The 23,697-nt window shown below is 41.3% G+C and overlaps 3 protein-coding genes across 3 annotated transcripts in view; all 3 read right to left on the reverse strand.

Annotated features, from left to right (window-relative positions):
- The window catches only part of LOC146485760 (importin-9-like), a 29,081-nt gene extending 28,632 nt beyond the window's left edge, over positions 1-449 (reverse strand). The window contains exon 1 of the mRNA XM_085103105.1: positions 306-449. Within this exon, the coding sequence (XP_084959231.1) occupies positions 306-441 (136 nt within the window). The 5' untranslated portion in view covers positions 442-449. The remainder of the gene's footprint in view (positions 1-305) is intronic.
- Positions 450-2,022: 1,573 nt separating this feature from the next.
- Positions 2,023-10,587, reverse strand: LOC146485761 (ATP-binding cassette subfamily C member 4-like). The gene is made up of 6 exons (XM_085103109.1): positions 9,991-10,587; positions 8,248-8,627; positions 6,315-7,603; positions 5,083-5,653; positions 3,957-4,093; positions 2,023-3,198 (listed from the first exon to the last, which is right to left on the reverse strand). Exons 1-6 carry the CDS (start codon positions 10,567-10,569, stop codon positions 2,294-2,296), a joined length of 3,861 nt encoding a protein of 1,286 aa, XP_084959235.1. The 5' UTR covers positions 10,570-10,587; the 3' UTR covers positions 2,023-2,293.
- A 3,404-nt stretch (positions 10,588-13,991) lies between these two features.
- On the reverse strand, positions 13,992-22,674 carry LOC146485762 (ATP-binding cassette sub-family C member 4-like). The gene is made up of 6 exons (XM_085103110.1): positions 22,576-22,674; positions 20,809-21,188; positions 18,907-20,195; positions 17,700-18,270; positions 16,580-16,716; positions 13,992-15,194 (listed from the first exon to the last, which is right to left on the reverse strand). Exons 1-6 carry the CDS (start codon positions 22,588-22,590, stop codon positions 14,290-14,292), a joined length of 3,297 nt encoding a protein of 1,098 aa, XP_084959236.1. The 5' UTR covers positions 22,591-22,674; the 3' UTR covers positions 13,992-14,289.
- Positions 22,675-23,697: the final 1,023 nt, after the last annotated feature.

The raw sequence follows: 23,697 nt of genomic DNA on the forward strand, positions 1-23,697 counted from the left end.
ACTTTTACATCCACGCTGTTGGGTAAATAAACAACGTTTTCATACACCAGCTCGGCAAGTCAAGGTTTTATAATTTACAGCAGCTCGATCGTGTGCAAACACTAGAAATTAATAGCAAGTTACTACTGTGGCCTGGTTAATTTCTACATCAGAACTAAAAATTCAGCTACAGCTCAGGACTCAGCATCAAAGATGTCAATTTCATGAAATGTACGAGCTCAAAGCTGTAGCACGTTTTCGACACATCTCGAAAAAATTTGCACATGGTCGGCCGCTGGAATTCAAGACAACAGAAATATATTTACCCTCCGTGACTTCCAGAACCTTGAGCTGTTCTTCTGCCATCTGCCGAGCCTGCTGATCGGGTGACAGAATGGCGGTTAGGCTTTCCACAAGAGCTTGTTTGAGTGAACGGTTTCTGTCTTCCGCTGCGGCAGCCATGTTGGAATCGAAAGGGAAACAGCTTCGCGCATGCGAAAATTTTGGCGGGAAATTTTTTGAGAGGGATGACGTCACCAGCCGCTGACCGGGATCTCTAACTGCACCGAAGGTCACCGAACTGCACCACCGGCATCGGCTCTCGTTTGGCCCGGCCTTCACATTAGTAGCCGATAGTGGCCGATAGGTAGGTGCAAAACGAGAGCGAGAGTTTCAACTATCGGCCACTATCGGCTCTCGTTTGGCGCGGCCTTAGTTTATTTCAGAACAGGCGTTTTTATTTTATTTTATTTTTCCAGGCAAGCGGAGGCAAGCGCGAGGCGAGCCCGAAGCGCGAATCAAACACTTGCCTCCACTCGCCTCAAAAACGCAAAAAAAAAAAGAAAAAGAAAAGAAAAGAAAATCACGCCCGTTCTTACAGGCTACGTTGCTGTCCCACTGTCGTCCCACTGGAGCTTGACAGGCGAAACCTAAAGATCAAATGCAAGCTACTAAAAACATATTTTTAATTAAATAGCCAATCATAGGGCCCGATTTTTCGAGAGCCGATTAACGCTAACGAGTGCTAATCCACGATTAAAAGTTTAACAAGGTTTTCATCTCGCTCGTTAAAAATGATTTCAAGCTAAAGGTAAAGAAAAGTCAAAACAGAAGGACAAAAATCTTTTGGAAGAATCTTTATTGATTAGGAAGGTAACGTTAATCTAAGATTAGCCAATCGGACTTTGAACAACTGCACCCCGATGTTTCACTTTGACGATGTCTTTGCTTCCAGTAGGCCAACCGACACAGTTCTCTCCTGCGACAGAAGGGAAAGTTTTATCTGGAGTTTCCAAGTTCTAATCCCTCACGGGTATTTGAAACCGTTCCTTAAAATCTCCGTTTTTATTAACGTTTTAGAGTGGACGCAACCAAAGCAAAAATGATGATGGCATTGAAAGGACACATTTTTAAATGAAGAAGGATTAAGAATTAAACCTTACGTCACCAGCAAAAAAAGTAGGTGGAACAAAAACAAGAGTTTCTGAAGCCTGCTCTCAAGTAACCAAGTTTTCGTTGATGATTTTTTAATTGGACATTTTTTGCTCTCGTTAACAGCAAATGCATTATAACCAAACCAAAAGACAAACTGATGAGAAAATACGTAAAACAAATCCTAGCCTAGTGCGTGGCAGGCGCGTGAAAAATATATAGTGCGCGAATAAAGCCGTGGAGCGCGAGGGTTTATTCTTCATGCGCCTGCTACGGCGACAGTGCGGGAATTCATGTTGGCTGTTTCCAGGGCAGCCAGGGCAAGAGTGACTGAAGACATTGGTTCTCCTTCAGAGGACAAGCTCTCTTGTAAGACGTACCGGAAATAATAAACAAAATAATATATATAAAGTGTTCAATAATCTCTATTCTTGCACTACTGGGTTAATCTACAATTGCCGTTTATTTCTTTGTGCATCTTCTACCAGCAAGGCCACCACTATCTCCAACACCAACGGCGATGACATTATTAGAATGTCAAAATTATAAGGTACCATCATGCTGTCCTACAAAAGATAACCCCTCCCCCCCCCCCCCCCTCTTCGAGGAAATCATGGATGCATTTGCATCCACCGCATAGAACTGGAACAACTTTGTACACGAGGCTTAAGCGGAGGAATCTCGTTGCATGCAAATATATTAGTTTAAAAATATTGCTCATCAAGATCCTCTATTGCAAGCTGCAGATTCAGTTGAATACAGAGAATACGAATACTGTTTATTGACGCAAGGTGAGGTCGTTGAGTAGTTGAATCTATATATATATCGCGAGCTGCTAAGTTCGGTGATTACACCGCGACATGTTTGATCAGTACTAATAGTGCTAAAGTTGATGATACAACTTCCAAAAGTACCCTCCCTCATTCTGTATTAGCCTCTCAGGACGATCGAACTCCACAACTTTTCCATTGTCTAAGACTAACACCCGGTCATAGTCCATGATGGTGTTCACTCGATGAGCTATTGTAAAAACCGTGCAATCTTGAAATTTCAATCGAATTGTCTCTTGAATAAGCTGATCTGTTTTGTAATCGAGGTTCGCGGTAGCCTCGTCCAGGATCATTATTCTGTTCTTTTGTAGCAAGGCGCGCGCCAGACAAATAAGCTGCTTCTCTCCCACGCTGAAATTCGCTCCTCCTTCTTTGATTTCTTCGTACAATTGTTTTGGCAGCTTTTCTACCAGCGCCGTCAAGCTGGCCTCTTCCAGCGCAGTCCAGATTTCCTGGTCACCGTGCTTTTCAAACGGGTCAAGATTCATCCTCAATGACCCGTTGAAAAGAATGGGATCTTGGGTAATGACAGACATTACACCACGTGCCCTCTGCAGGTTGATGCCAGTGATCTTGACGTCATCGACGATGACGTCACCGGATGGTTCTGGCATGCGGAAGAACGCTGAAACCAGTGAGGACTTCCCTGCTCCAGTGCGCCCAGCAATACCTACTTTCTCTCGCGGGTTGACCGTAAAATTCAGGTCTTTAAGAACTTCAGGGCCACCTTTGTAGTATACTAGTCCCAGATTCTGGAGTTTTACTTGTCCTCGGTCTGGCCAGTCTGTGGGAGGCTGGGACTGATTGTGGTACCCAGGCTCTGATTGGATTCTCGTGTATGTGAGGACGCGTTCCGCTGATGTCATGTAGCTTTCCATCTCGGAAAACTGCTGGACACCATACTGGGACACATCCACGGTGAGTTGAAGCGTGTAGACAAGGGAAAGAGCCGTGACACCTTTAAGCAAAACACATGAGTTAGAGCTTTGTGGTTTTATTATTCCAAAATGTTGGGACGGGTTCCGGTTCAGCTTCGGAAAGCCATTACCCACCTCTGAAATTCCGATTAAATTGTGAAGAAAAACAACCGTCTTCTTTCGCTAAAGGTCACTTGAAACTTTTGCAACAACGAAACACCAATCGCTTTTGCTTTCGGAGGGAAAATTACATTGTTAAAAGTGCGAAAAAGAAGCCAGCTAATATTTTCGAAAGGCCAACGGAAGCTTCTGGATTCGGAGAATAAGATTCCGTCTTCTAAACTTCTCGACAATTCAATTTTTTAGCTAAAGAATCCGAACACTCGAGATTAAACTGTGTTAGCTTACAGAACTTTACCTTCTAAAAGGCTATTAAAAATATTGTAGGAACGAGGGAAACAACATTTTAACCTGATTTTAACTATTTTGATGTTCTCGTTAAGCGCTCCTGAGAAGGCTGTTTTAACTCAGTTTTACTCTGATGAGCTCTATTTCAACTGAAAAGCCTTCCTTCCTTATTTTTTTTACAATATTTTTGAACATCTCTGTCTCAATCTCGTAACAGGAGTCCTCAGGCTCCTTGGCCAGCGGTTGGTTGCCAGGAGAGTCTCTGATCTCCAGTCTCCCCTAGCGACAAACTGCTGGCTAAAGACCCTGAGGACCTCTGGGTACGAGATTGATCAATCCTGGATTGTTTTGTTCGGGGTACTTATTATTAATAACAAAATAGCTCATTCACCTGGTCCAGATTGCGCTGCTATTGCTATAAATGCCACAGCTGCAGTGAACGTAACGCTAAGCATGTCCAGACGAACTGCCATCCATCTGGGAGCTGCTTGGATCATGAAACATGTTTCTATGTGTGTATCTTGGCGCCTGGTGGATAAAAAGAGAAAAAATATTTCAACCATCCTCGCCAGTCTAATTGTTCTGGTACAGTAAAATAAATGAAAATAAATGGGAATTTCATCGGCGCATCCATAGAGTGGCTGTTCGTCCAGTGTTTCCACATCTAATTGGAATTTGGAAATGCTGGTTTTTGTGGAGGGAGGAAAACCGAAGAACCCCGGAGAAAAACCCTTGGAGCAGGGACGAGAACCAACAACAAACCCACATATGACGCTGAGTCCGGGAATCAAACCCGAGCGACGCTGGTCGAAGGCGAGTGTACTCATCATCACTGCATCATCCCTGCTCCCGCTAAGACCAGATCCAAACTGTACCGGTGTTGGTACAATTATACGGCTACGAAGGAAACTAGAAAGGCCCTCTACTAAAGATATTATTTCCTTATCCTATTATATTAATAAAAGTCGCCAAACAGTTACTCAATCATGATCCAAAATTAAAGGTTGGGGGATTCTTATTGAATCTCGATGGCGTCTCTAATTCGCTTCCTAAAAGTGTCATTTGCTCTAGCAACGACTGTGGTTGATGACCAGTCCACGGAATGCGCTGTGCCTTTGAGGTGTTCCCCAAGTGTTGTTATGCTTTTTGAGCCTAATTACCAAGCGTGCTTTCCATTTGTCAGGGATGGCCGGCCAGACTGGTCGCTCCGAAAATAGAGTGTACCAATTTGAAGGACTGCTTCCTCGAAGTCTTCAAAATGACACATTCTGAGAATATTGTGCGCCATTTTCAAGCAATTTAAAGGAAGTGGTATATGAACTGTCGTCGAAATTTGTACATTCCATCTGGGAAAAGATTAAACTGGCAGGTCAGTCCTGACAAATGGAAAGAGCCCTAATTTTCTCACCATACCATGAGGAAGTTGAAATCTCGTGTGTCTCTAAACAAAATAAAACAATTTGGAATCTTGATTGATTAACAGTTTCTGATATTTAGAAAGGGACTTTCTTTCGAACCTGTAAAGTTCTTCAAGAAAACTTGTCTCCTTCTTATACGCCCGAATGGATGCCAAACCCTCCAAGGTATCGGAGAAGTGAGAGAACACAGGACTTCTATTCAGTGCCTCCAATCGCCTCACTTCCCGGAAAGTCTTGTTGTAGAGTCGACCAATCACAAAAAACACTATCAAAAGAGGAACGACAGCCAATATGATCCAAGGATTAAGGGCGCTCGTGAAGATCACCGTTCCTGCACTGAGCAAGAACAGCTGCAAGGTGTCCACAAAAACGTACGGTAGGAACTCATCTAAGATTGCCACGTCCCCAGAGAAGCGGTTTATTATTCTGCCAACAGGGTTGGTATCGTAAAACAAGACCGGGGCTTTTAATATGGCTATCGTCATTTTGTCGTGCAGCTGCTTAGAGGAACCGACCAGAGTTTCAAACAGAAGTACCGCCCTTGCGATGAAGAGAACTAAAGCTGTGCTAACCAGTCCTCCATAAATGTAAAAGTTACGGCTGTCATCTCTCTGTTCCGAGGGGAGTTTGGACATTTGAAGTAACCACCAGTCCGGAGCAATCAGAGAACCTGTTACCATAGCAACGATAAAAAGATGGACACTACCAATCAGTCAAAAAATAAAAGAATCTGGCATACAAACCAAATAAGAAACAAAAAATCAAATAAATTAAAAATAATTGCCCGTTCTCACAATACTCTGTTCCAAATGTAAAGAAAAAACGTTTCAAAAGGTGCGCGCCCAAGATAATCCGAAATTTCTCCTACTCGATTGTCGTTAAAGTAGCCTATTTTTAGAGTAGAGTGGGAGCAACGCAAGACTTGAGTTTGTTTTAAATTGATACAAAACCTCACTTTTTTTCATATGTTAACCATGTCATACCTGTGCTACCAGTTTATATTTCCATATGAAAAGCGACGAGTTTTGTATAAAATAAAGGGATTCCAGCCTTGCTACTGCTCAAGGACACGTTTCTAAGGACACGGCTGTACAAATGGGCTATAGTTTTCACTTTTTAGTGTTTTGTTTAAAAAAAAATGACAGAGAAAATCGTTTTGTTTTAAAGCCCCCTTTTTCATTCCACAAAAGGTCGCGAAATTCTGCAGCGTAGGATAGAAATTTCAGGGTTGCCACGCATCGCTTCCCGGCCCCACACAATGTCTTAATTCTTTGCTCCTATAAGCAGAATTTGCGGATAGTAGTAACAAAATGAGTACGATAAGTATTTACCTTGCACTAAAGTGAAAAATATCGCGAAAAGTAGCAATAATTTGGCAGATATCCCAGCTCGAAGATAATCCCAGTATGATCTCCAGTTGACGACGCCTGTTACGCGATCTTCCTCAGTAGTTTCCAGGCCGTATGCGTCTTCTACACCTGAAACCACATTAGTTTCTTTTGCACCGTATAAGGAGTGTACTTCACCTAAATCTCTCCTTTTTCGCATCCAATCCCCTAACACCACAGAGTCAAATTTCTTCAAGTCTTCATAATTGCCGTTATTCAATAAAATCGATCCTTCCTTCATTAAGACAATGCTTTTCGCATTCTTCAAATACTGCAGACTGTGGGTGACAACGACTCGAAGCTTTGTGGAAAGCACGCCATTTAAGCATTGCTCAAAGATGTGCTTCCCAACTTTAGCATCAACCGCACTCAGCGGATCATCTAGCAAATAAATATCTGCATTAGAATAAACCGCGCGTGCTAAACCAATACGAGCACGCTGGCCTCCACTTAACACAATGCCGCGTTCTCCAATCAAGGTGGCGTGTCCATCGGGGAATGCTTGTATGTCCCTAAGCAGTGCACATGATTCAATGACCATGTTGTATCTACGTATGTCTAGTGCTTGTCCAAATAAAATGTTTTCTTGCACGGTGCCATAGAATACCCATGGTTGCTGGGCAACGTAGGCGATTTTGCCACAACTTGACACGTGACCATCATCGACCGCGAGCTCCCCTAAAAGGGTGAGAAGTAGAGATGTTTTACCAGCGCCAACAGGGCCGGTGACAAACACCATTTCACCATCGTTTATTGCCAAAGAGAAGGAATTCAAAGTTGGAGATTTAAGGTTACCGGTCCAGCTGCAAACGGCATTTTTCATTAAAATGTTTACTTTCCTTCCGTTTTTGCAATTTTTTTCGTTTCCAGCCTGTTCCATACCAAACGGATCCTTGCCAAGAAATCGTCCTTTATCTTCGTTGTCAAAGAAAGACTCTTTGAGTCGTTTCTTTATACTGCAGTCGAAGGTTTCGAGAAAGAGCTGAATGCGTCGAACAGAAGTCGAGAATTCTGCTACAGATATGGCAGACTGTGCAATGTGCCAGCACACCGATACCCGTATCGTGCCATAAAGAGAGAGAATCATGAAAATGTTATAAGTGGTAAGCTCAGTTCCACTGCCTGACAATGTCAAGAGCGAAGTCAGCACTGTGGCGGGAAGAGATGAGTACATGAGTGCTGAGAATATGGCAAGAAGCGCGCTTTTGAATCGAACCAGTCGAATTTCTCTCCTGTATCAGAAAGAAAGAAAAAGAAAACATCAGTAAAGCTAGTGTCTACGATGGAGGCACTGGGTTAGACATTTGATCATGTCACAGGGTGTTGAAGATTTTGGAGGAAGCAATTCACGTTCTACTTTCTTGGGTTAGTCGTTTTCTGTTCTTGTTGCTAAAAATGCGTGTGTATGGACAGTTATAATCCATCAAATATTTTCGCTCGCGCGCGATTGGTCTAAACGCCTCACGTGACCGAATATACCCCAGCTAAAACTGGGGAATATCCGATGATATTCCCCAAGTGATATTCCCCAATTTCAAAAACTTCAAGGCGCGTCAAGTTTACAATTAAAATTAATGTCAAGATGAGGGAACGGTTTTCTTTTGTGACAGAAGGAGAGATAAAATCTGCTGGTTGATAAAGCAGTATCAGCAAACAACATACGTTCTAAACGTTTTTGACAGTAAACTGTTCTTAAACGAAATGTTCAAATACTCAAGCTCGTTGCTACATGTTGCGAAATATATTTGAAGGATAATAACCACAATAGCCTCCATTTGGCTTTAAAAATATGCTCAGATATTTGCCCTTGGACATTATCTGCTCCTCGAAGCTCACAGTTTTTCCTCGAGCTTCGCTCTCGGAAAAACGAAGTTACCTCCTAGTTTGTAGCACTCTTTCCCTGAAGAGCCATTCCCAGGCGTTCAATTTTACAGCACGGATTCCCAAGATGATGTTGTTCATTAATCGAAGACGATTGTCCGTTATATCGGCAATTCTGAACCGCAGTTTGGCACAAGCCGCTCCGATGGCTCCATAGAGAACAGCAAGCGATACCAGGAACAACAAACCAGCCAATGCCTTCCATCCAAACAGGTATACGATTAGACATGATATTCCACTTGCTTCGAATAAAGTGCGCAGCATAGAACAAACGGAATACATGAACATGTCAAATCGTTGGAGATCGCTAGAGATAAGGTTCATCACACGACCGCTGGAAATGTGTGATAACTGTGATTGAGTGAAACCAAGAACCTATTGAAGAGATAAACATAAAATGTTTGTTCGATGATTTAAGACATATTAAAAAGTAACTTAGTACATACTTAAAAAAAACTCATTAATAATTCATAAGCCCATTGACCTATCAAATGGTGGATAAGACATCACGTGTAGTGGTTTTAAAAACCGATAAAACCTCCTCCTTATTAGTATGCGGTGTTTAAGAAGCGACTAAAAGACTACATCAGCTATGGGACGAGAAAATTACTAATCATACATCCAATTCTAATTTACAACGTTCACAAAAGCATCATTGTTGTGAACTCTCTTGATACACGCTTTTCCAGGAATGTTTTTGAAGCAGTTCAAAAAACTCGCAGCGAGTGTTTTATTGGGTCTAAAACCACTCGGCTGCGCCTCGTGGTTTTAAATCCCGATGAAACACTGCATGCTGCTCGTGTTTTAAACATTACATAATACATGACTAAAAAGACATAAGCATGTGTATTTTTCAGTCAGAATAATACTCTGTCCTAAATGGAAAGAGAAAGACGAAGGCAAACGAGTTTTCGTTTTCGTTCCGTGCTATTGCACTAATAACAACAAATCGAAGCTTTGACGAATTTAGAACCAACTATGCTTCCTAAAAACTCAAGTTATTGCTATAACCAATACAGTAAACAGCCACATTTAAGAACCTATTGTTTTGCAAGGGCATCCTGAATAACTCTTCATATATTTATTGTAAGGTTATTATATAACAGGTGACTAAAATGACGAATTTCAGCCCGGAGGTTCTTAATCCACTTGTTCTTTTATGCGGGTGTTTACTGTACTAACATAACTTGTAGTAGTATTTGATGTTTGAAGTGAGTGGCCTAATTGAACCTTCCAGGGGCTTCTGTCCTCGTCGGCATAGCTCTGATATCTTTAGGATTTTTCATAGACACTCAAGCTTCTACATTAGAGCAAAGAAACAGTTGAGCTAAAGCAGCCAAAGTGTAGTAAACCAGCTAAACCAGACATTATTTTTGACACTACTTCTATTTTTTTTTCTGTTTTATATATTTTACCACACGCGTTACAAAAAAGCAAAATATGAGCGGAACAAAAAAAATATTACACTGGTGAGGAAGCGTTAGGAAAAACCCTAGGGCTTATAGAATAAGGCTTCTTCATTGTAGTGCTATTATATATGATGTTTGAAGACTATGAGACGGTTGATACAATTACAGTTGAGACAATCATAAAACGAATAGACAGAAAACGATCAATAAACATCTGAGCAAAAAAAAAACATGTTAAGTTAAAAATGATGATAACATTTAGTATTTGCTATAGATATAATTTTAAGGCTAGACTTAAAGGAGAAAAGTTACAAATGTGTTCCAGATACCTTTCTATAAGTCATTCCAACCACGGCCGATTTCCACCTCAGAGGAATCGTTTTGACCCGGAATGCATACTGATTTGAAAACACTACACTCAGAAGGGAACTCAGGCAGATCCCTGCAGCATAACCATAAGCACGAAAGTCGTCACGTGATGGTTTTAGCAGTTCTGCTAACAACAGACTCAAAAACACGGGCTGTAGAACATTTCCTAAACCCCACAGCAGCGCTAATAAACACACAAGCGCGTAGTCACTCCACGAGTACAGCTGTAGCAGTGCTGAAAGCAATCGGCATCCACCAGCACAGGGCCACCAAGATAACAGCTCGCGTGGGAAGAATGTGCGTGTATTTGGTTTATGATTAGTAATTTTCTCGTCCCATAGCTGCTGTAGTCTTTCAGTCGCTTCTTTACATTTGTCGTCCTCAATCAACGGAAACAAGTCTTTATTCTCGAGAGGACGCTTGTTTCCCGTGGAAAATATCTCGTTTAGCCACCAAAATGAAAGAATGGAGAAGATGCCGGCCTCCGTCCGAGGTTTTTTTCTATCTCGCTCAGTGGTTAGCTTTTCGTAGTCGACCATCGCAACTTAACATATATAAAAAAAAAAGAGCTGAAAAAAAAAAAAAGAAGGTTGTCGTCTGTGTGTAAAATAAAGCAATGAGAACGGAATCACTGCAGTATACATATCAACATTTTAAAAAAACTGAACTGAACCATTGTATGATGCAACTCCAGGGATTTGATTGGCTCAGCGACCATGATATATATGAGTCATTGTTCCATGCCCTAGAAATAGCGGCCATTCAATTGTCTTCTGGTTATTCTTGCAAAGCGAAATCAGAAAGATCTAGCAATATTTCTTGTTTGTTTTTAATCAAACAATTATTCCACCCACTGAGATGATGTTAGCCAACTCGATGCTACATGCCACGTTCGGTATCATCTCCTGTCCAACGCGCGCTCGTGGAACACGTAACGCCCAATTCAGACGCCGAACTTTTCTTGAGCCGAACCTAATACCTTGAATTAAGCACATGAAACGTTCGGCGTCTGAGTCAGTTGAAAGCGGCTGCTTCAATTTGGACCGGCTCAGCCGTTCCTCTCGCCTGGCTCAGCCGGGAATTTCGGCTTTGGAACGGCTTTGATTCAGACGTCAAACTTTTCATGAGCCGAACCTGATGCATAAATTATTATAACGTATTTCAGATGCTGTCTCTAGTGGAGAGCATGTTTTGCTTCAAGTTAAGAGTAAATTAAGTTCGGGGTCTGAATCAAAAGGCGGGAGTTTCGTGATAGTCACACATACCTTACAATTCTTGAGAGCCAGCTCCACAAAATCACCAAAGCGCGTCAGAATTCAGCAAATAGCATGCCTGGGCGACTAGGGATGACAACTACTTGTGGTCTCTTTAGACTCTGCAGGGGGTCAATCATCAAGAACGTTCATTTCTTTGTCTGCACAAAAAGAAGAATTTCGTAATGAAAGCTTGAACAGCGCTATTTCAAAACAACATGTTACAAAGGTTTCATGCAGCAAAGTTTTATAGAAACGCTTGAATTTGGCTGAGGTTTCTAAGAATACAGTATTTGAACTGTTTTTCGTGTAGTGCACTACGGTCCACTACCTTGGGCATTCGAATTTCAAATTAGATCGTTGTTATGCAAATTCACTATGTTAGACTACGTTGACAAAACAGACACTTTACTTTTTGTAATTTTACATTTCTAACATCAAATTTAGTTGATTTAGATTACTGTTTCATTCAAACGTTTCGCTTGGAATCGAAGTGATTTGCCGAAAAGCACCCCTCTTTGGTCAGTTTGTTTATATTTCATATACAAATTACTTTCAAGGTACCAAAAAACTCATTTCGTTTTAGTTCTCATTTATTCACATTGAGAACTTTCTTTTGTCATCGAATACGCTAAAAAACATCACTTTTCTCAAAGTGCGGGTGATGTTTAATACGTACTAGTTAACCGGTACCGCAGGAGTCAAGCAATTTCTGTTGATAAACTTCGCCTCCCAGGGTGAGTACTGGCCGTTAATTTGTGTGTGTGTGTGGGACACATCTAAAAATTCTTTTCCTATTTCAAACGAAAATATGTAGTTTCCCTACCCTATTTCAAACCAGACCGGCAAATCGATACCCTATTTCAGATCATGCAAATCCTCCAAAATATCATGTTGACCCACTACAAATATATACAAGAAGCTAATTTGCCCAATAGACCGAGATGAAAAACGCAAACATGCGAGCGAGAGTTGTGTAGGCCTTCCAACCCCAATTGACTCGTGAAAACCATTGCCCAATTTTAGGCCAGCCTTACCCTATTTCAGACCAAAATGGTCAAAATCTATACCCCATTTTAGATCAAAAAAGTTAAAAAACCATACCCTTTAAGGCCGCACATACCTAATGGCTTATATTGGGGAGTGCCCCGCGGGCTTTATCTTCTGTTCTTTTGTTTTTCATTGTTCTTCTGTTATATAGATGCGTTCCACTGCACTAATTGTCACCTCCAAATACAAAAGATCGTTACGACTGACAGCCAAAATAGACCTCATTTGCATGAGCGATGAAGTGTTTCAATGGGCACGATTTTGTAATGCACGCGATGTGATTTCAAGTAGACAGCAATAAGAAGAAAGCCAAATCACATGCATCTTGAAAAACAAAAAAATTAAGACCAAATCACTGGCTTACCCAAACATGAAACCCTCTAGCTAATGCCGACTGATGAAGAAACAACGTCCTCGTGAATACCTGTGACGTCGGCGAGAAGGAATATTTTAGTTAAATAATGGTAATAGTAATGCAGTTCATCATAAACAGGGTAACTTGGCGCTTACACAAATAGCCGCCTGTAATTGGCTCTGGGGATTCTCGAATACTTCCGCACTACTTCCTAATATGGGCAAACAATCGCGGTTGTTCAAACCGGAACTCATCTTCGCACAACGTCAATAGATTTGAGATTTTTTCTACCTGGGCTGAAACTCTCACATGTGCACGCACGACAAGTTTATACCCTCGGGTTTTCGCTGGAGTGTTTCGTTGGCGCTAGACTTCTTCTCTTTTGTTCTTGTTTTTTTTTTTTTTTTAATATCAGTTAACCATGGTCGTCTACGCAACAATAAACTCTGACCCAGAGGAAGATATAAAAAAAATTAAACCCGGACGACGGCCGGCATCTTCTACTGGTGGCTAAACTAGATAGTTTCCACGGTAAACAAGCGTCCTCTTTATCCATTATTTAAATTACAAAAGTATAACAATAAAATACAGTACTACTAAAAATAAAGAGATAAAGGCTAAAAATATTATACGTTAATGGGAAAGTGTCATGGGTATTTTAGCTCTTTTGTTAAAAAAAAATGGTGAAACGAGACCTTCACTAAGCTACAAAATAATTCTAGAACAACGAGAGGAAAGAAATCAACTCAATTCTTGAAAGGAACAACTAATGATCTGTTGTAGCGCATTCTAGAAATAAAAATGCGACAACTTGAAAAACGTAAGCCTAAAATTTTTCAAGCATTATCATTAGATAAAGTATTAAATAAAGTATTAGATAAACTGGTCGAGAGCCGCAACGCTTGACAAAGTCCCATAACATCATAATTAATTGTTATCCACATACGGGTTTATCATTCGCGCCTTACAATAAAACACCTTATCACATCAACAACAACAATAACAGCAGTAAGTGGTCTAGTAAGAAACGTCTCCAACTTGTGCAAGAGTGACTGAAGATATTGGTTCTCCTTCAAAGGACAAGCTCTCTTGTAAGACGTACCAGAAATTTTAAACAAAATAATATGTATAAAGTGTTCAAGAATCTCTATTTTTGCACTGCTGGGTTGATCTAAAATGGCCGTTTATTTCTTTGTGCATCTTCTACCAGCAAGACCACCACTATCACCAACACCAACAGGTATGGTATCATTAGAAAAGTAAAAAATATAAGGTAACACCATGTTGTCCTACAAAAGAAAACCCCTCCTCCCTCCTCGAGGAAACCATAGACAAATAATGGACCGTATTGAACTTTAACTAGCTTGCACACGAGGCTTGGAGGTAGGGGGGGGGGGGGGGGGGAATCTCGTCGCATGCAAATATATTAGTTTAAAAGTATTGCCCATCAAGATCCTCTATTAAAAACTGCAGATCCAGTTGAATACCGAGAATACGCGGAATATTGTTTATTGACGCAAGGTGTAGCCGGTGAGCAGTTGAATATAAGGCGAGCTGTTAAGTTCGGTGATTACACCGCGACATGTTTGATCAGTACAGTGCTAAAGTTGATGATACAACTTCCAAAAGTACCCTCCCTCATTCTGTAATAGCCTCTCAGGACGATCGAACTCCACAACTTTTCCATTGTCTAAAACCAACACCCGGTCATAGTCCATGATGGTGTTCACTCGATGAGCTATTGTAAAAACCGTGCAATCTTGAAATTTCAATCGAATTGTCTCTTGAATAAGCTGATCTGTTTTGTAATCGAGGTTCGCGGTAGCCTCGTCCAGGATCATTATTCTGTTCTTTTGTAGCAAGGCGCGCGCCAGACAAATAAGCTGCTTCTCTCCCACGCTGAAATTCGCTCCTCCTTCTTTGATTTCTTCGTATAATTGTTTTGGCAGCTTTTCTACCAGCGCCGTCAAGCTGGCCTCTTCCAACGCAGTCCAGATTTCCTGGTCACCGTGTTTTTCAAACGGGTCAAGATTCATCCGCAATGACCCGTTAAAAAGGATGGGATCTTGGGTAATGACAGACATTACACCACGTGATCTCTGCAGGTTGATCCCAGTGATCTTGACGTCATCGACAATGACGTCACCGGATGGTTCTGGCATGCGAAAGAACGCTGAAACCAGTGAAGACTTCCCTGCTCCAGTGCGCCCAGCAATACCTACTTTCTCACGCGGATTGACCGTAAAATTCAGGTCTTTAAGAACTTCAGGGCCACCTTTGTAGTATACTAGCCCCAGATTCTTGAGTTTTACTTGGCCTCGGTCTGGCCAGTCTGTGGAAGGCTGGGACTGATTCTGGTACCCAGGCTCTGATTGGATTCTCGTGTATGTGAGGACGCGTTCGGCTGATGTCATGTAGCTTTCCATCTCGGAAAACTGCTGGACACCATACTGGGACACATCCACGGTGAGTTGAAGCGTGTAGACAAGGGAAAGAGCCGTGACACCTTTAAGCAAAACACATCAGTTAGAGCTTTGTGGTTTTAGTATTACAAAATGTTGGGACCCTACCGCCCGCCTGACCTGTTCTATTCATCATCCGAGCATATGGCTACCATTCCCCTCGTAAACCCACCCCTCCCCCTGCCCCCAGGTTAAGAAGAAGTCGAAGAGTTCCTTTTGTGGTAGGTTCTAACCTAAAAACAAATTCTCTCATTTACCCTCTTCGAAATAATAAATTAGTACTCTTGACAAAAAATTCAGGATTATCGGTTTATTTCAGATAATTTTCACAGAACTTCAGCCAATTCAATTATGATTAGAGAAAATTCTAAACATGGAAAAATTATTTTAAAAAGGCTAACTTTACTTCGCCCGTATGATCCCTTGCCCAGGCCACCAAACAGGCGGGAAAACCTAAAGCGGCTGGGACGATTTTCGCGCCTTTGAAAATTGTAGCAGCATTGGTTTACGTCACTTTAAAAGTGAAAACAATACATTTTCTTTAAATTTCACAGGATCACTTTTAGAAAGGGGGATTTAAATAATCCCTCCATCAAACAAAATCGGAAGTTCAAATAAACTTCGCCCTGCAAGCGCTGAAGAAAGCAGAGGCAAGTCAGTCTCTCCAAGAGCGTGAACGACCGTTTTACAGCGGATAAAATTACGGATCGATGAAAACCGTGTACTCGCGGAATATTCAAGCTTCTCAATAGATTTTGGCTGATTTTGTTGGGAATATCTGACTGTTCGGAAAGCCATCAGTACCCACCTCTGAAATTCCGATTAAATTGCGACGAAAAACAAGCGTTTTCCTTCGCTAAATGTCACCTGAAACTTTCGAAACACTAATCGCTTTTGTTTTCGGAGTGGAAATTACATTGTTAAAAGTGCGAAAAAGAAGCCAGCTAATATTTTCGAAAGGTCAAAACAAGCTACTGAATTCGAAGGATAAGATTCCGTTATCTAAACGTCTCGACAATTCAATTTTTCAGCTAAAGAATCCGAACACTCGAGATTAAACTGCGTTAGCTTACACAAATTTACCTTTTAAAACGCCATAAAAATATTGTAGAAACGAGGGAATTTAACTATTTTGATGTTCTCGTTAAGCGCTCCTGAGAAGGCTGTTTTAACTCAGTTTTACTCTGACGAGCTCTGTTTCAACTGAAAAGCCTTCCTTCCTTATTATTTTTATATTTTTGAAGATCTCAAACCCAGAGTCCTCAAGCTCCTTGGCCAGCGGTTGGTTGCCAGGAGAGTCTCTGATCTCCAGTCTTCCCTAGCGACAAACTGCTGGCCAAAGAGCCTGAGGACTCTTGGTACGAGATTGATCAATCCTGGATTGTTTTGTTCGGAGTGCTTATTATTAATAACAAAATAGCTCATTCACCTGGTCCAGATTGCGCTGCTATTGCTATAAATGCCACAGCTGCAGTGAATGTAACGCTAAGCATGTCCAGACGAACTGCCATCCATCTGGGAGCTGCTTGGATCATGAAACATGTTTCTATGTGTGTATCTTGGCGCCTGGTGGATAAAAAGAGAAAAAATATTTCAACCATCCTCGCCAGTCTAATTGTTCTGGTCCAGTAAAATAAATGAAAATAAATGGGAATTTCATCGGCGCATCCATAGAGTGGCTGTTCGTCCAGTGTTTCCACATCGAATTGTAATTTGGAAATGCTGAATTTTGTGGAGGGAGGAAAACCGAAGAACCCGGGGAAAAACTCTTGGAGCAGGAACGAGAACCAACAACAAACCCACATATGACGCTGAGTCCGGAAATCAAACCCAAGCGACATTGGTCGAAGGCGAGTGTACTCATTCCCACTGCACCATCCTTGCTCCCGCTAAGACCAGATCCAAACTGTACCGGTGTTGGAACAGATTATACGGCTACGAAGGAAACTAGAAAGGCCCTCTACTAAAGATATTATTTCCTTATCCTATTTCATTAATAAAAGTCGCCAAACAGTTACCCAATCATGATCCAAAATTAAAGGTGGGGCGATTCTTATTGAATCTCGATGGCGTCTCTAATTCGCTTCCTAAAAGTGTCATTTGCTCTAGCAACGACTGTGGCTCATAACTAGTCCACGGAATGCGCCGTGCCTTTGAGGTGTTCCCCAAGTGTTGTTATGCTTTTTGAGCCTAATTACTAAGGGTGCTTTCCATTAGTCAGGGCTGGCAGGCCAGACTGGTTGGTCCGAAAATGGAGTGAACCAATTTGAAGGACTGCTTCCTCGAAGTCTTTAAAATGACACATTCTGAGAGCAACGTGCGCCATATCATTTTTACGCAATTTAAAGGAAGTGGTATATGAACTGTCGTCGACATTGGTACATTCCATCTGCGAAATGATTGAACTGGCCGGCAAGTTCTGACAAATGTAACGCGCCCTCACCATACCATGAGAAGTCGAAAGCACGTGCGTCTCTAAAACATAAAATAATTTGGAATCCTGAATTATTAACAGTTTGCAATATTTAGAAAGGGACTTTTTTTCGAACCTGTAAAGTTCTTCAAGAAAACTCGTCTCCTTCTTATACGCCCGAATGGATGCCAAACCCTCCAAGGTATCGGAGAAGTAAGAGAACACAGGACTTCTATTCAGTGCTTCCAATCGCCTCACTTCCCGGAAAGTCTTGTTGTAAAGTCGACCAATCACAAAAAACACTATCAAAAGAGGAACGACAGCCAATATGATCCAAGGATTAAGGTCGCTCGTGAAGATCACAGTTCCTGCACAGAGCAAGAACAGCTGCAAGGTGTCTACAAACACGTAGGGTAGGAACTCATCCAAGATTGCCACGTCCCCAGAGAAGCGGTTTATTATTCTGCCAACGGGGTTGGTATCGTAAAACAAGACCGGGGCTTTTAATATGGCTATCGTCATTTTGTCGTACAGCTGCTTGGAGGAATTGACCAGGGTTTCAAACAGAAGTACCGCCCTTGCGATGAAGAGAACTAAAGCTGTGCTAACCAGTCCGCCATAAATGTGGAAGTTACGGCTGTCATCTCTCTGTTCCCGGGGGAGTTTGGACATTTGAAGTAACCACCAGTCCGGAGCAATCAGAGAACCTGTTACCATAGCAACGGTAAAAAGATACAAAAAACCAATCGGTCAAAAAATTAAAGAATCTGGCATACAAACCAAATAAGAAACCAACGATCAAATAAATTAAAAAATAATTGCTCGTTCTCAAAATATTATGTTCATAGCTTGAAGAAAAAAGTTCCAAAGGTGCGCGCCAAAAATACTACGAAATTTGTCCCAACTCGATTGTCGTTAAAGTAGCCTATTTTTTCAGTAGAGTGGGAGCAACGCTAGACTTGAGTTTGTTTTGATACAAACCTCATTATTTTTCATATGTGACTCATGTCATCCTTGTGTTACTGGTTTAATACCCATATGAAAAGCGACGAGTTTTGTATGAAATAAAGGGATTCCAGCCTTGCTACTGCTCAAGGACACGGCTGTAGAAATGAGCTATAGTTTTCACTTTTTAGTGTTTTGTTTAAAAAAAAATATCATAGAAAATCGTTTTGTTTTAAAGCCCCCTTTTTCATTCCACAAAATGTCGCGAAATTCTGCAGCGTAGGATAGAAATTTCAGGGTAACCATGCATCCCTTCCCGGAAACACAATGTTTTAATTCCTTGCTCTTAAGCAGAATTAGCGGGTAGTAGTAACAAAATGAGTACGATAAGTATTTACCTTGGACTAAAGTGAAAAATATCGCGAAAAGTAGCAATAATTTGGCAGATATCCCAGCTCGAAGATAATCCCAGTATGATCTCCAGTTGACGACGCCTGTTAAGCGATCTTCCTCAGCAGTTTCCAGGCCGTACGCGTCTTCTACACCTGAAACAACATTAGTTTCTTTTGCACCGTATAAGGAGTGTACTTCACCTAAATCTCTCCTTTTTCGCATCCAATCCCCTAACACCACAGAGTCAAATTTCTTCAAGTCTTCATAATTGCCTTTATTCAATAAAATCGATCCCTCCTTCATTAAGACAATGCTTTTCGCATTCTTCAAATACTGCAGACTGTGGGTGACAACGACTCGAAGTTTCGTGGAAAGCACGCCATTTAAACAATGTTCACAGATGTGCTTCCCAACTTTAGCATCAACCGCACTCAGCGGATCATCTAGCAAATAAATATCTGCATTAGAATAAACCGCGCGTGCTAAACCAATACGAGCACGCTGGCCTCCACTTAACACAATGCCGCGTTCTCCAATCAAGGTGGCGTGTCCATCAGGGAATGCTTGTATGTCCCTGAGCAGTGCACATGATTCAATGACCATGTTGTATCTACGTATGTCTAGTGGTTGTCCAAATAAAATGTTTTCTTGCACGGTGCCAGAGAATACCCATGGTTGCTGGGCAACGTAGGCGATTTTGCCACAACTTGACACGTGACCATCATCGACCGCGAGCTCCCCTAAAAGGGTGAGAAGTAGAGATGTTTTACCAGCGCCAACAGGGCCGGTGACAAACACCATTTCACCATCGTTTATTGCCAAAGAGAAGGAATTCAAAGTTGGAGATTTAAGGTTACCGGTCCAGCTGCAAACGGCATTTTTCATTAAAATGTTTACTTTCCTTCCGTTTTTGCAATTTTTTTCGTTTCCAGCCTGTTCCATACCAAACGGATCCTTGCCAAGAAAACGTCCTTTATCTTCGTTGTCAAAGAAAGACTCTTTGAGTCGTTTCTTTATACTGCAGTCGAAGGTTTCGAGAAAGAGCTGAATGCGTCGCACAGAAGTCGAGAATTCTGCTACAGATATGGCAGACTGTGCAATGTGCCAGCACACCGATACCCGTATCGTGCCATAAAGAGAGAGAATCATGAAAATGTTATAAGTGGTAAGCTCAGTTCCACTGCCTGACAATGTCAAGAGCGAAGTGAGCACTGTGGCGGGAAGAGATGAGTACATGAGTGCTGAGAATATGGCAAGAAGCGCGCTTTTGAATCGAACCAGTCGAATTTCTCTCCTGTATCAGAAAGAAAGAAAAAGAAAACATCAGTAAAGCTAGTGTCTACGATGGAGGCGCTGGGTTAGACATTTGATCATGTCACAGGGTGTTGAAGATTTTGGAGGAAGCAATTCACGTTCTACTTTCTTGGGTTAGTTGTTTTCTGTTCTTGTTGCTAAAAATGCGTGTGTATGGAAATATTTTCGCTGGCGCGCGATTGGTCTAAACGCCTCACGTGACCGAATATACCCCGGCTAAAACTGGGGAATATCCGATGATATTCCCCAATTTCAAAAACGTCAAGGCGCGTCAAGTTTACAATTAAAATTAATGTCAAGATGGGGGAACGGTTTTCTTTTGTGACAGAAGGAGAGACAAACCCTGCTGGTTGATAAAGCAGTATCAGAAAACAACATACGTTCTAAACGTTTTTGACGGTAAACTGTTCTTAAACGAAATGTTCAAATACTCAAGCTCGTTGCTACATGTTGCGAAAAATATTTGAAGGATAATAACCACAATAGCCTCCATTTGGCTTTAAAAATATGCTCAGATATTTGCCCTTGGACATTATCTGCTCCTCGAAGCTCACAGTTTTCCTTGAGCTTCGCTCTCGGAAAAACGAAATTACCTCCTATTTTGTAGCACTCTTTCCCTGAAGAGCCATTCCCAGGCGTTCAATTTTACTGCGCGGATTCCCAAGATGATGTTGTTCATTAATCGAAGACGATTGTCCGTTATATCGGCAATTCTGAAGCGCAGTTTGGCACAAGCCGCTCCGATGGCTCCATAGAGAACAGCAAGCGATACCAGGAACAACAAACCAGCCAATGCCTTCCATCCAAACAGGTATACGATTAGACATGATATTCCACTTGCTTCGAATAAAGTGCGCAGCATAGAACAAACGGAATACATGAACATGTCAAATCGTTGGAGATCGCCAGAGATAAGGTTCATCACACGACCGCTGGAAATGTGTGATAACTGTGATTGAGTGAAACCAAGAACCTATTGAAGAGATAAACATAAAATGTTTGTTTGATGATTTAAGACACATTAAAAAGTGACTTGATATACTTCAAAAACTCATTAATAATTATCCTTAAGCGCCTTGGCCTATCAAATGGTCAATAAGACATCACGTGCAAAGGTTTTAAAAACCGATAAAACCTCCTCCTTATTAGTATGCGGTGTTTAAGAAGCGACTGAAAGACTACAGCAGGTGTGGGACGAGAAAATTACTAATCATACATCCAATACTAATTTACAACGTTCACAAAAGTATCATTGTTGTGCATGAACTCTCTTGATACACGCTTTTCCAGGGATGTTTTCGAAGCAGTTCAAAAAACTCGCAGCGCGTGTTTTATTGGGTCTAAAACCAATCGGCTGCGCCTCGTGGTATTAAATCCTGGTAAAAAACTGCTGCTCGTGTTTTAAACATTACATAATACATAACTAAAAAGACATAAGCATGTGTATTTTTCGGTCAGAATAATACTCTGTCCTAAATGGAAAGAGAAAGACGAAGGCAAACGAGTTTTTGTTTTCGTTCCGTACTATTGCACTAATAACAACGAATCGAAGCTTTGACGAATTTAGAACCAACTATGCTTCCTAAAAACTCAAGTTATTGCTATAACCAATACAGTAAACAACCACATTTAAGAACCTCCTTTTTTCAAGGTCAACCTAAATAAAAGTCTTCATATATTTATTGTAAAGTTATTATATAACAGGTGACTAAAATGACGAATTTCAGCCCGGAGGTTCTTAATCCACTTGTTCTTTTATGCGGGTGTTTACTGTACTAACATAACTTGTAGTCGTATTTGATATTTGAGGTGAGTGGCCTCATTGAACCTTCCAGGGGCTTCTGTCCTCGTCGGCATAGCTCTGATATCTTAAGGATTTTTCATAGACACACAAGCTTCTACATTAGAGCAAAGAAACAGTTGAGCTAAAGCAGCCAAAGTGTAGTAAACCAGCTAAACCAGACATTATTTTTGACACTACTTCTATTTTATTTTTTTTTCTGTTTTATTTATTTTACCACACGCGTTACAAAAAAGCAAAATATGAGCGGAACAAAAAAATATATTACACTGGTGAGGAAGCGTTAGGAGAAACCCTAGGGCCTATAGAATAAGGCTTCTTCATTGTAGTGCTGTTATATATGATGTTTGAAGACTATGAGACGGTTGATACAATTACATTTGAGACAATACATTTGAGACAATCATAAAACGAATAGATAGAAAACGATCAATAAACATCTGAGCAAAAAAAAAACATGTTAAGTTAAAAATGATGATAAAATTTAGGCGGTATTTACTATAGATATAATTTTAAGGCTAGACTTAAAGGAGAAAAGTTAGAAATGTGTTCCAGATACCTTTCTATAAGTCATTCCAACCACGGCCGATTTCCACCTCAGAGGAATCGTTTTGACCCTGAATGCATACTGATTTGAAAACACTACACTCAGAAGGGAACTCAGGCAGATCCCTGCGGCATAACCATAAGCATAACCATAAGCACGAAAGTCGTCACGTAATGGTTTTAGCAGTTCTGCTAACAACAGACTCAAAAACACGGGCTGTAGAACATTTCCTAAACCCCACAGCAGCGCTAATAAACACACAAGCGCGTAGTCACTCCAAGAGTACAGCTGTAGCAGTGCTGAAAGCAATCGGCATCCACCAGCACAGGGCAACCAAGATAACAGCTCGCGTGGGAAGAATGTGCGTGTATTTGGTTTATGATTAGTAATTTTCTCGTCCCATAGCTGCTGTAGTCTTTCAGTCGCTTCTTTACATTTGTCGTCTTCAATCAACGGTAACAAGTCTTTATTCTGGAGAGGACGCTTGTTTCCCGTGGAAAATATCTCGTTTAGCCACCAGTATGAAAGAATGGAGAAGATGCCGGCCTCCGTCCGAGGATTTTTTCTATCTCCCTCGGTGTTTATTTTTTCATAGTCGACCATCGCAACTTAATATATATAAAAAAGAAAGAACTGAAAAGAAAAAAAAAAGAAGGTTGTCGTCTGTGTGTAAAATAAAGCAATGAGGACAGAATCACTGCAGTATACATATAAACATTTAATAACTGAACTGAACCATTGTATGATGCAACTCCAGGGATTTGATTGGCTCAGCGACCAGTATATGAGCCATTGTTCCATGCCCGAGAATTAGCAGCCATTAAATTGTCTTCTGGTTGTTCTTGCAAAGCGAAATTAAAACGTTCTAGCAATATTTCTTGTTTGTTTTTAATAAAACAATTATTCCACTCGCTGAGATGATGATAGCCAACTCGATGCTACATGCCTCGTTCGGTATCATCTCATGTCCAACGCGCGCTCGTGGCGACACGTAACGCCCAATTCAGACGCCGAACTTTTCTTGAGCCGAACCTAATACCTTGAATTAAGCACATGAAACGTTCGGCGTCTGAGTCAGTTGAAAGCGGCTGCTTCAAATTGGACCGGCTCAGCCGTTCCTCTCGCCTGGCTCAG

The sequence above is a fragment of the Pavona decussata genome, unplaced genomic scaffold (assembly GCF_977016875.1).
Source record: "Pavona decussata unplaced genomic scaffold, jaPavDecu1.1 SCAFFOLD_25, whole genome shotgun sequence".
NCBI lineage: Eukaryota > Metazoa > Cnidaria > Anthozoa > Scleractinia > Agariciidae > Pavona > Pavona decussata.

Bases quoted from the DNA above. Each gene is read 5' to 3' on its own strand.
- LOC146485761 (XM_085103109.1), bottom strand. From the start codon at position 10,569: ATGGTCGACTACGAAAAGCTAACCACTGAGCGAGATAGAAAAAAACCT. The intron at 7,604-8,247 runs GTAACTTCGTTT...TTTCTGATACAG, and splicing joins AGAGTGCTACAAACTAGGAG to GAGAGAAATTCGACTGGTTC. The intron at 3,199-3,956 runs GTGAATGAGCTA...TTTTGCTTAAAG, and splicing joins AGCAGCGCAATCTGGACCAG to GTGTCACGGCTCTTTCCCTT.
- LOC146485762 (XM_085103110.1), bottom strand. The intron at 20,196-20,808 runs GTAATTTCGTTT...TTTCTGATACAG, and splicing joins AGAGTGCTACAAAATAGGAG to GAGAGAAATTCGACTGGTTC. The intron at 18,271-18,906 runs GTAAATACTTAT...CTATGGTAACAG, and splicing joins ATTTTTCACTTTAGTCCAAG to GTTCTCTGATTGCTCCGGAC.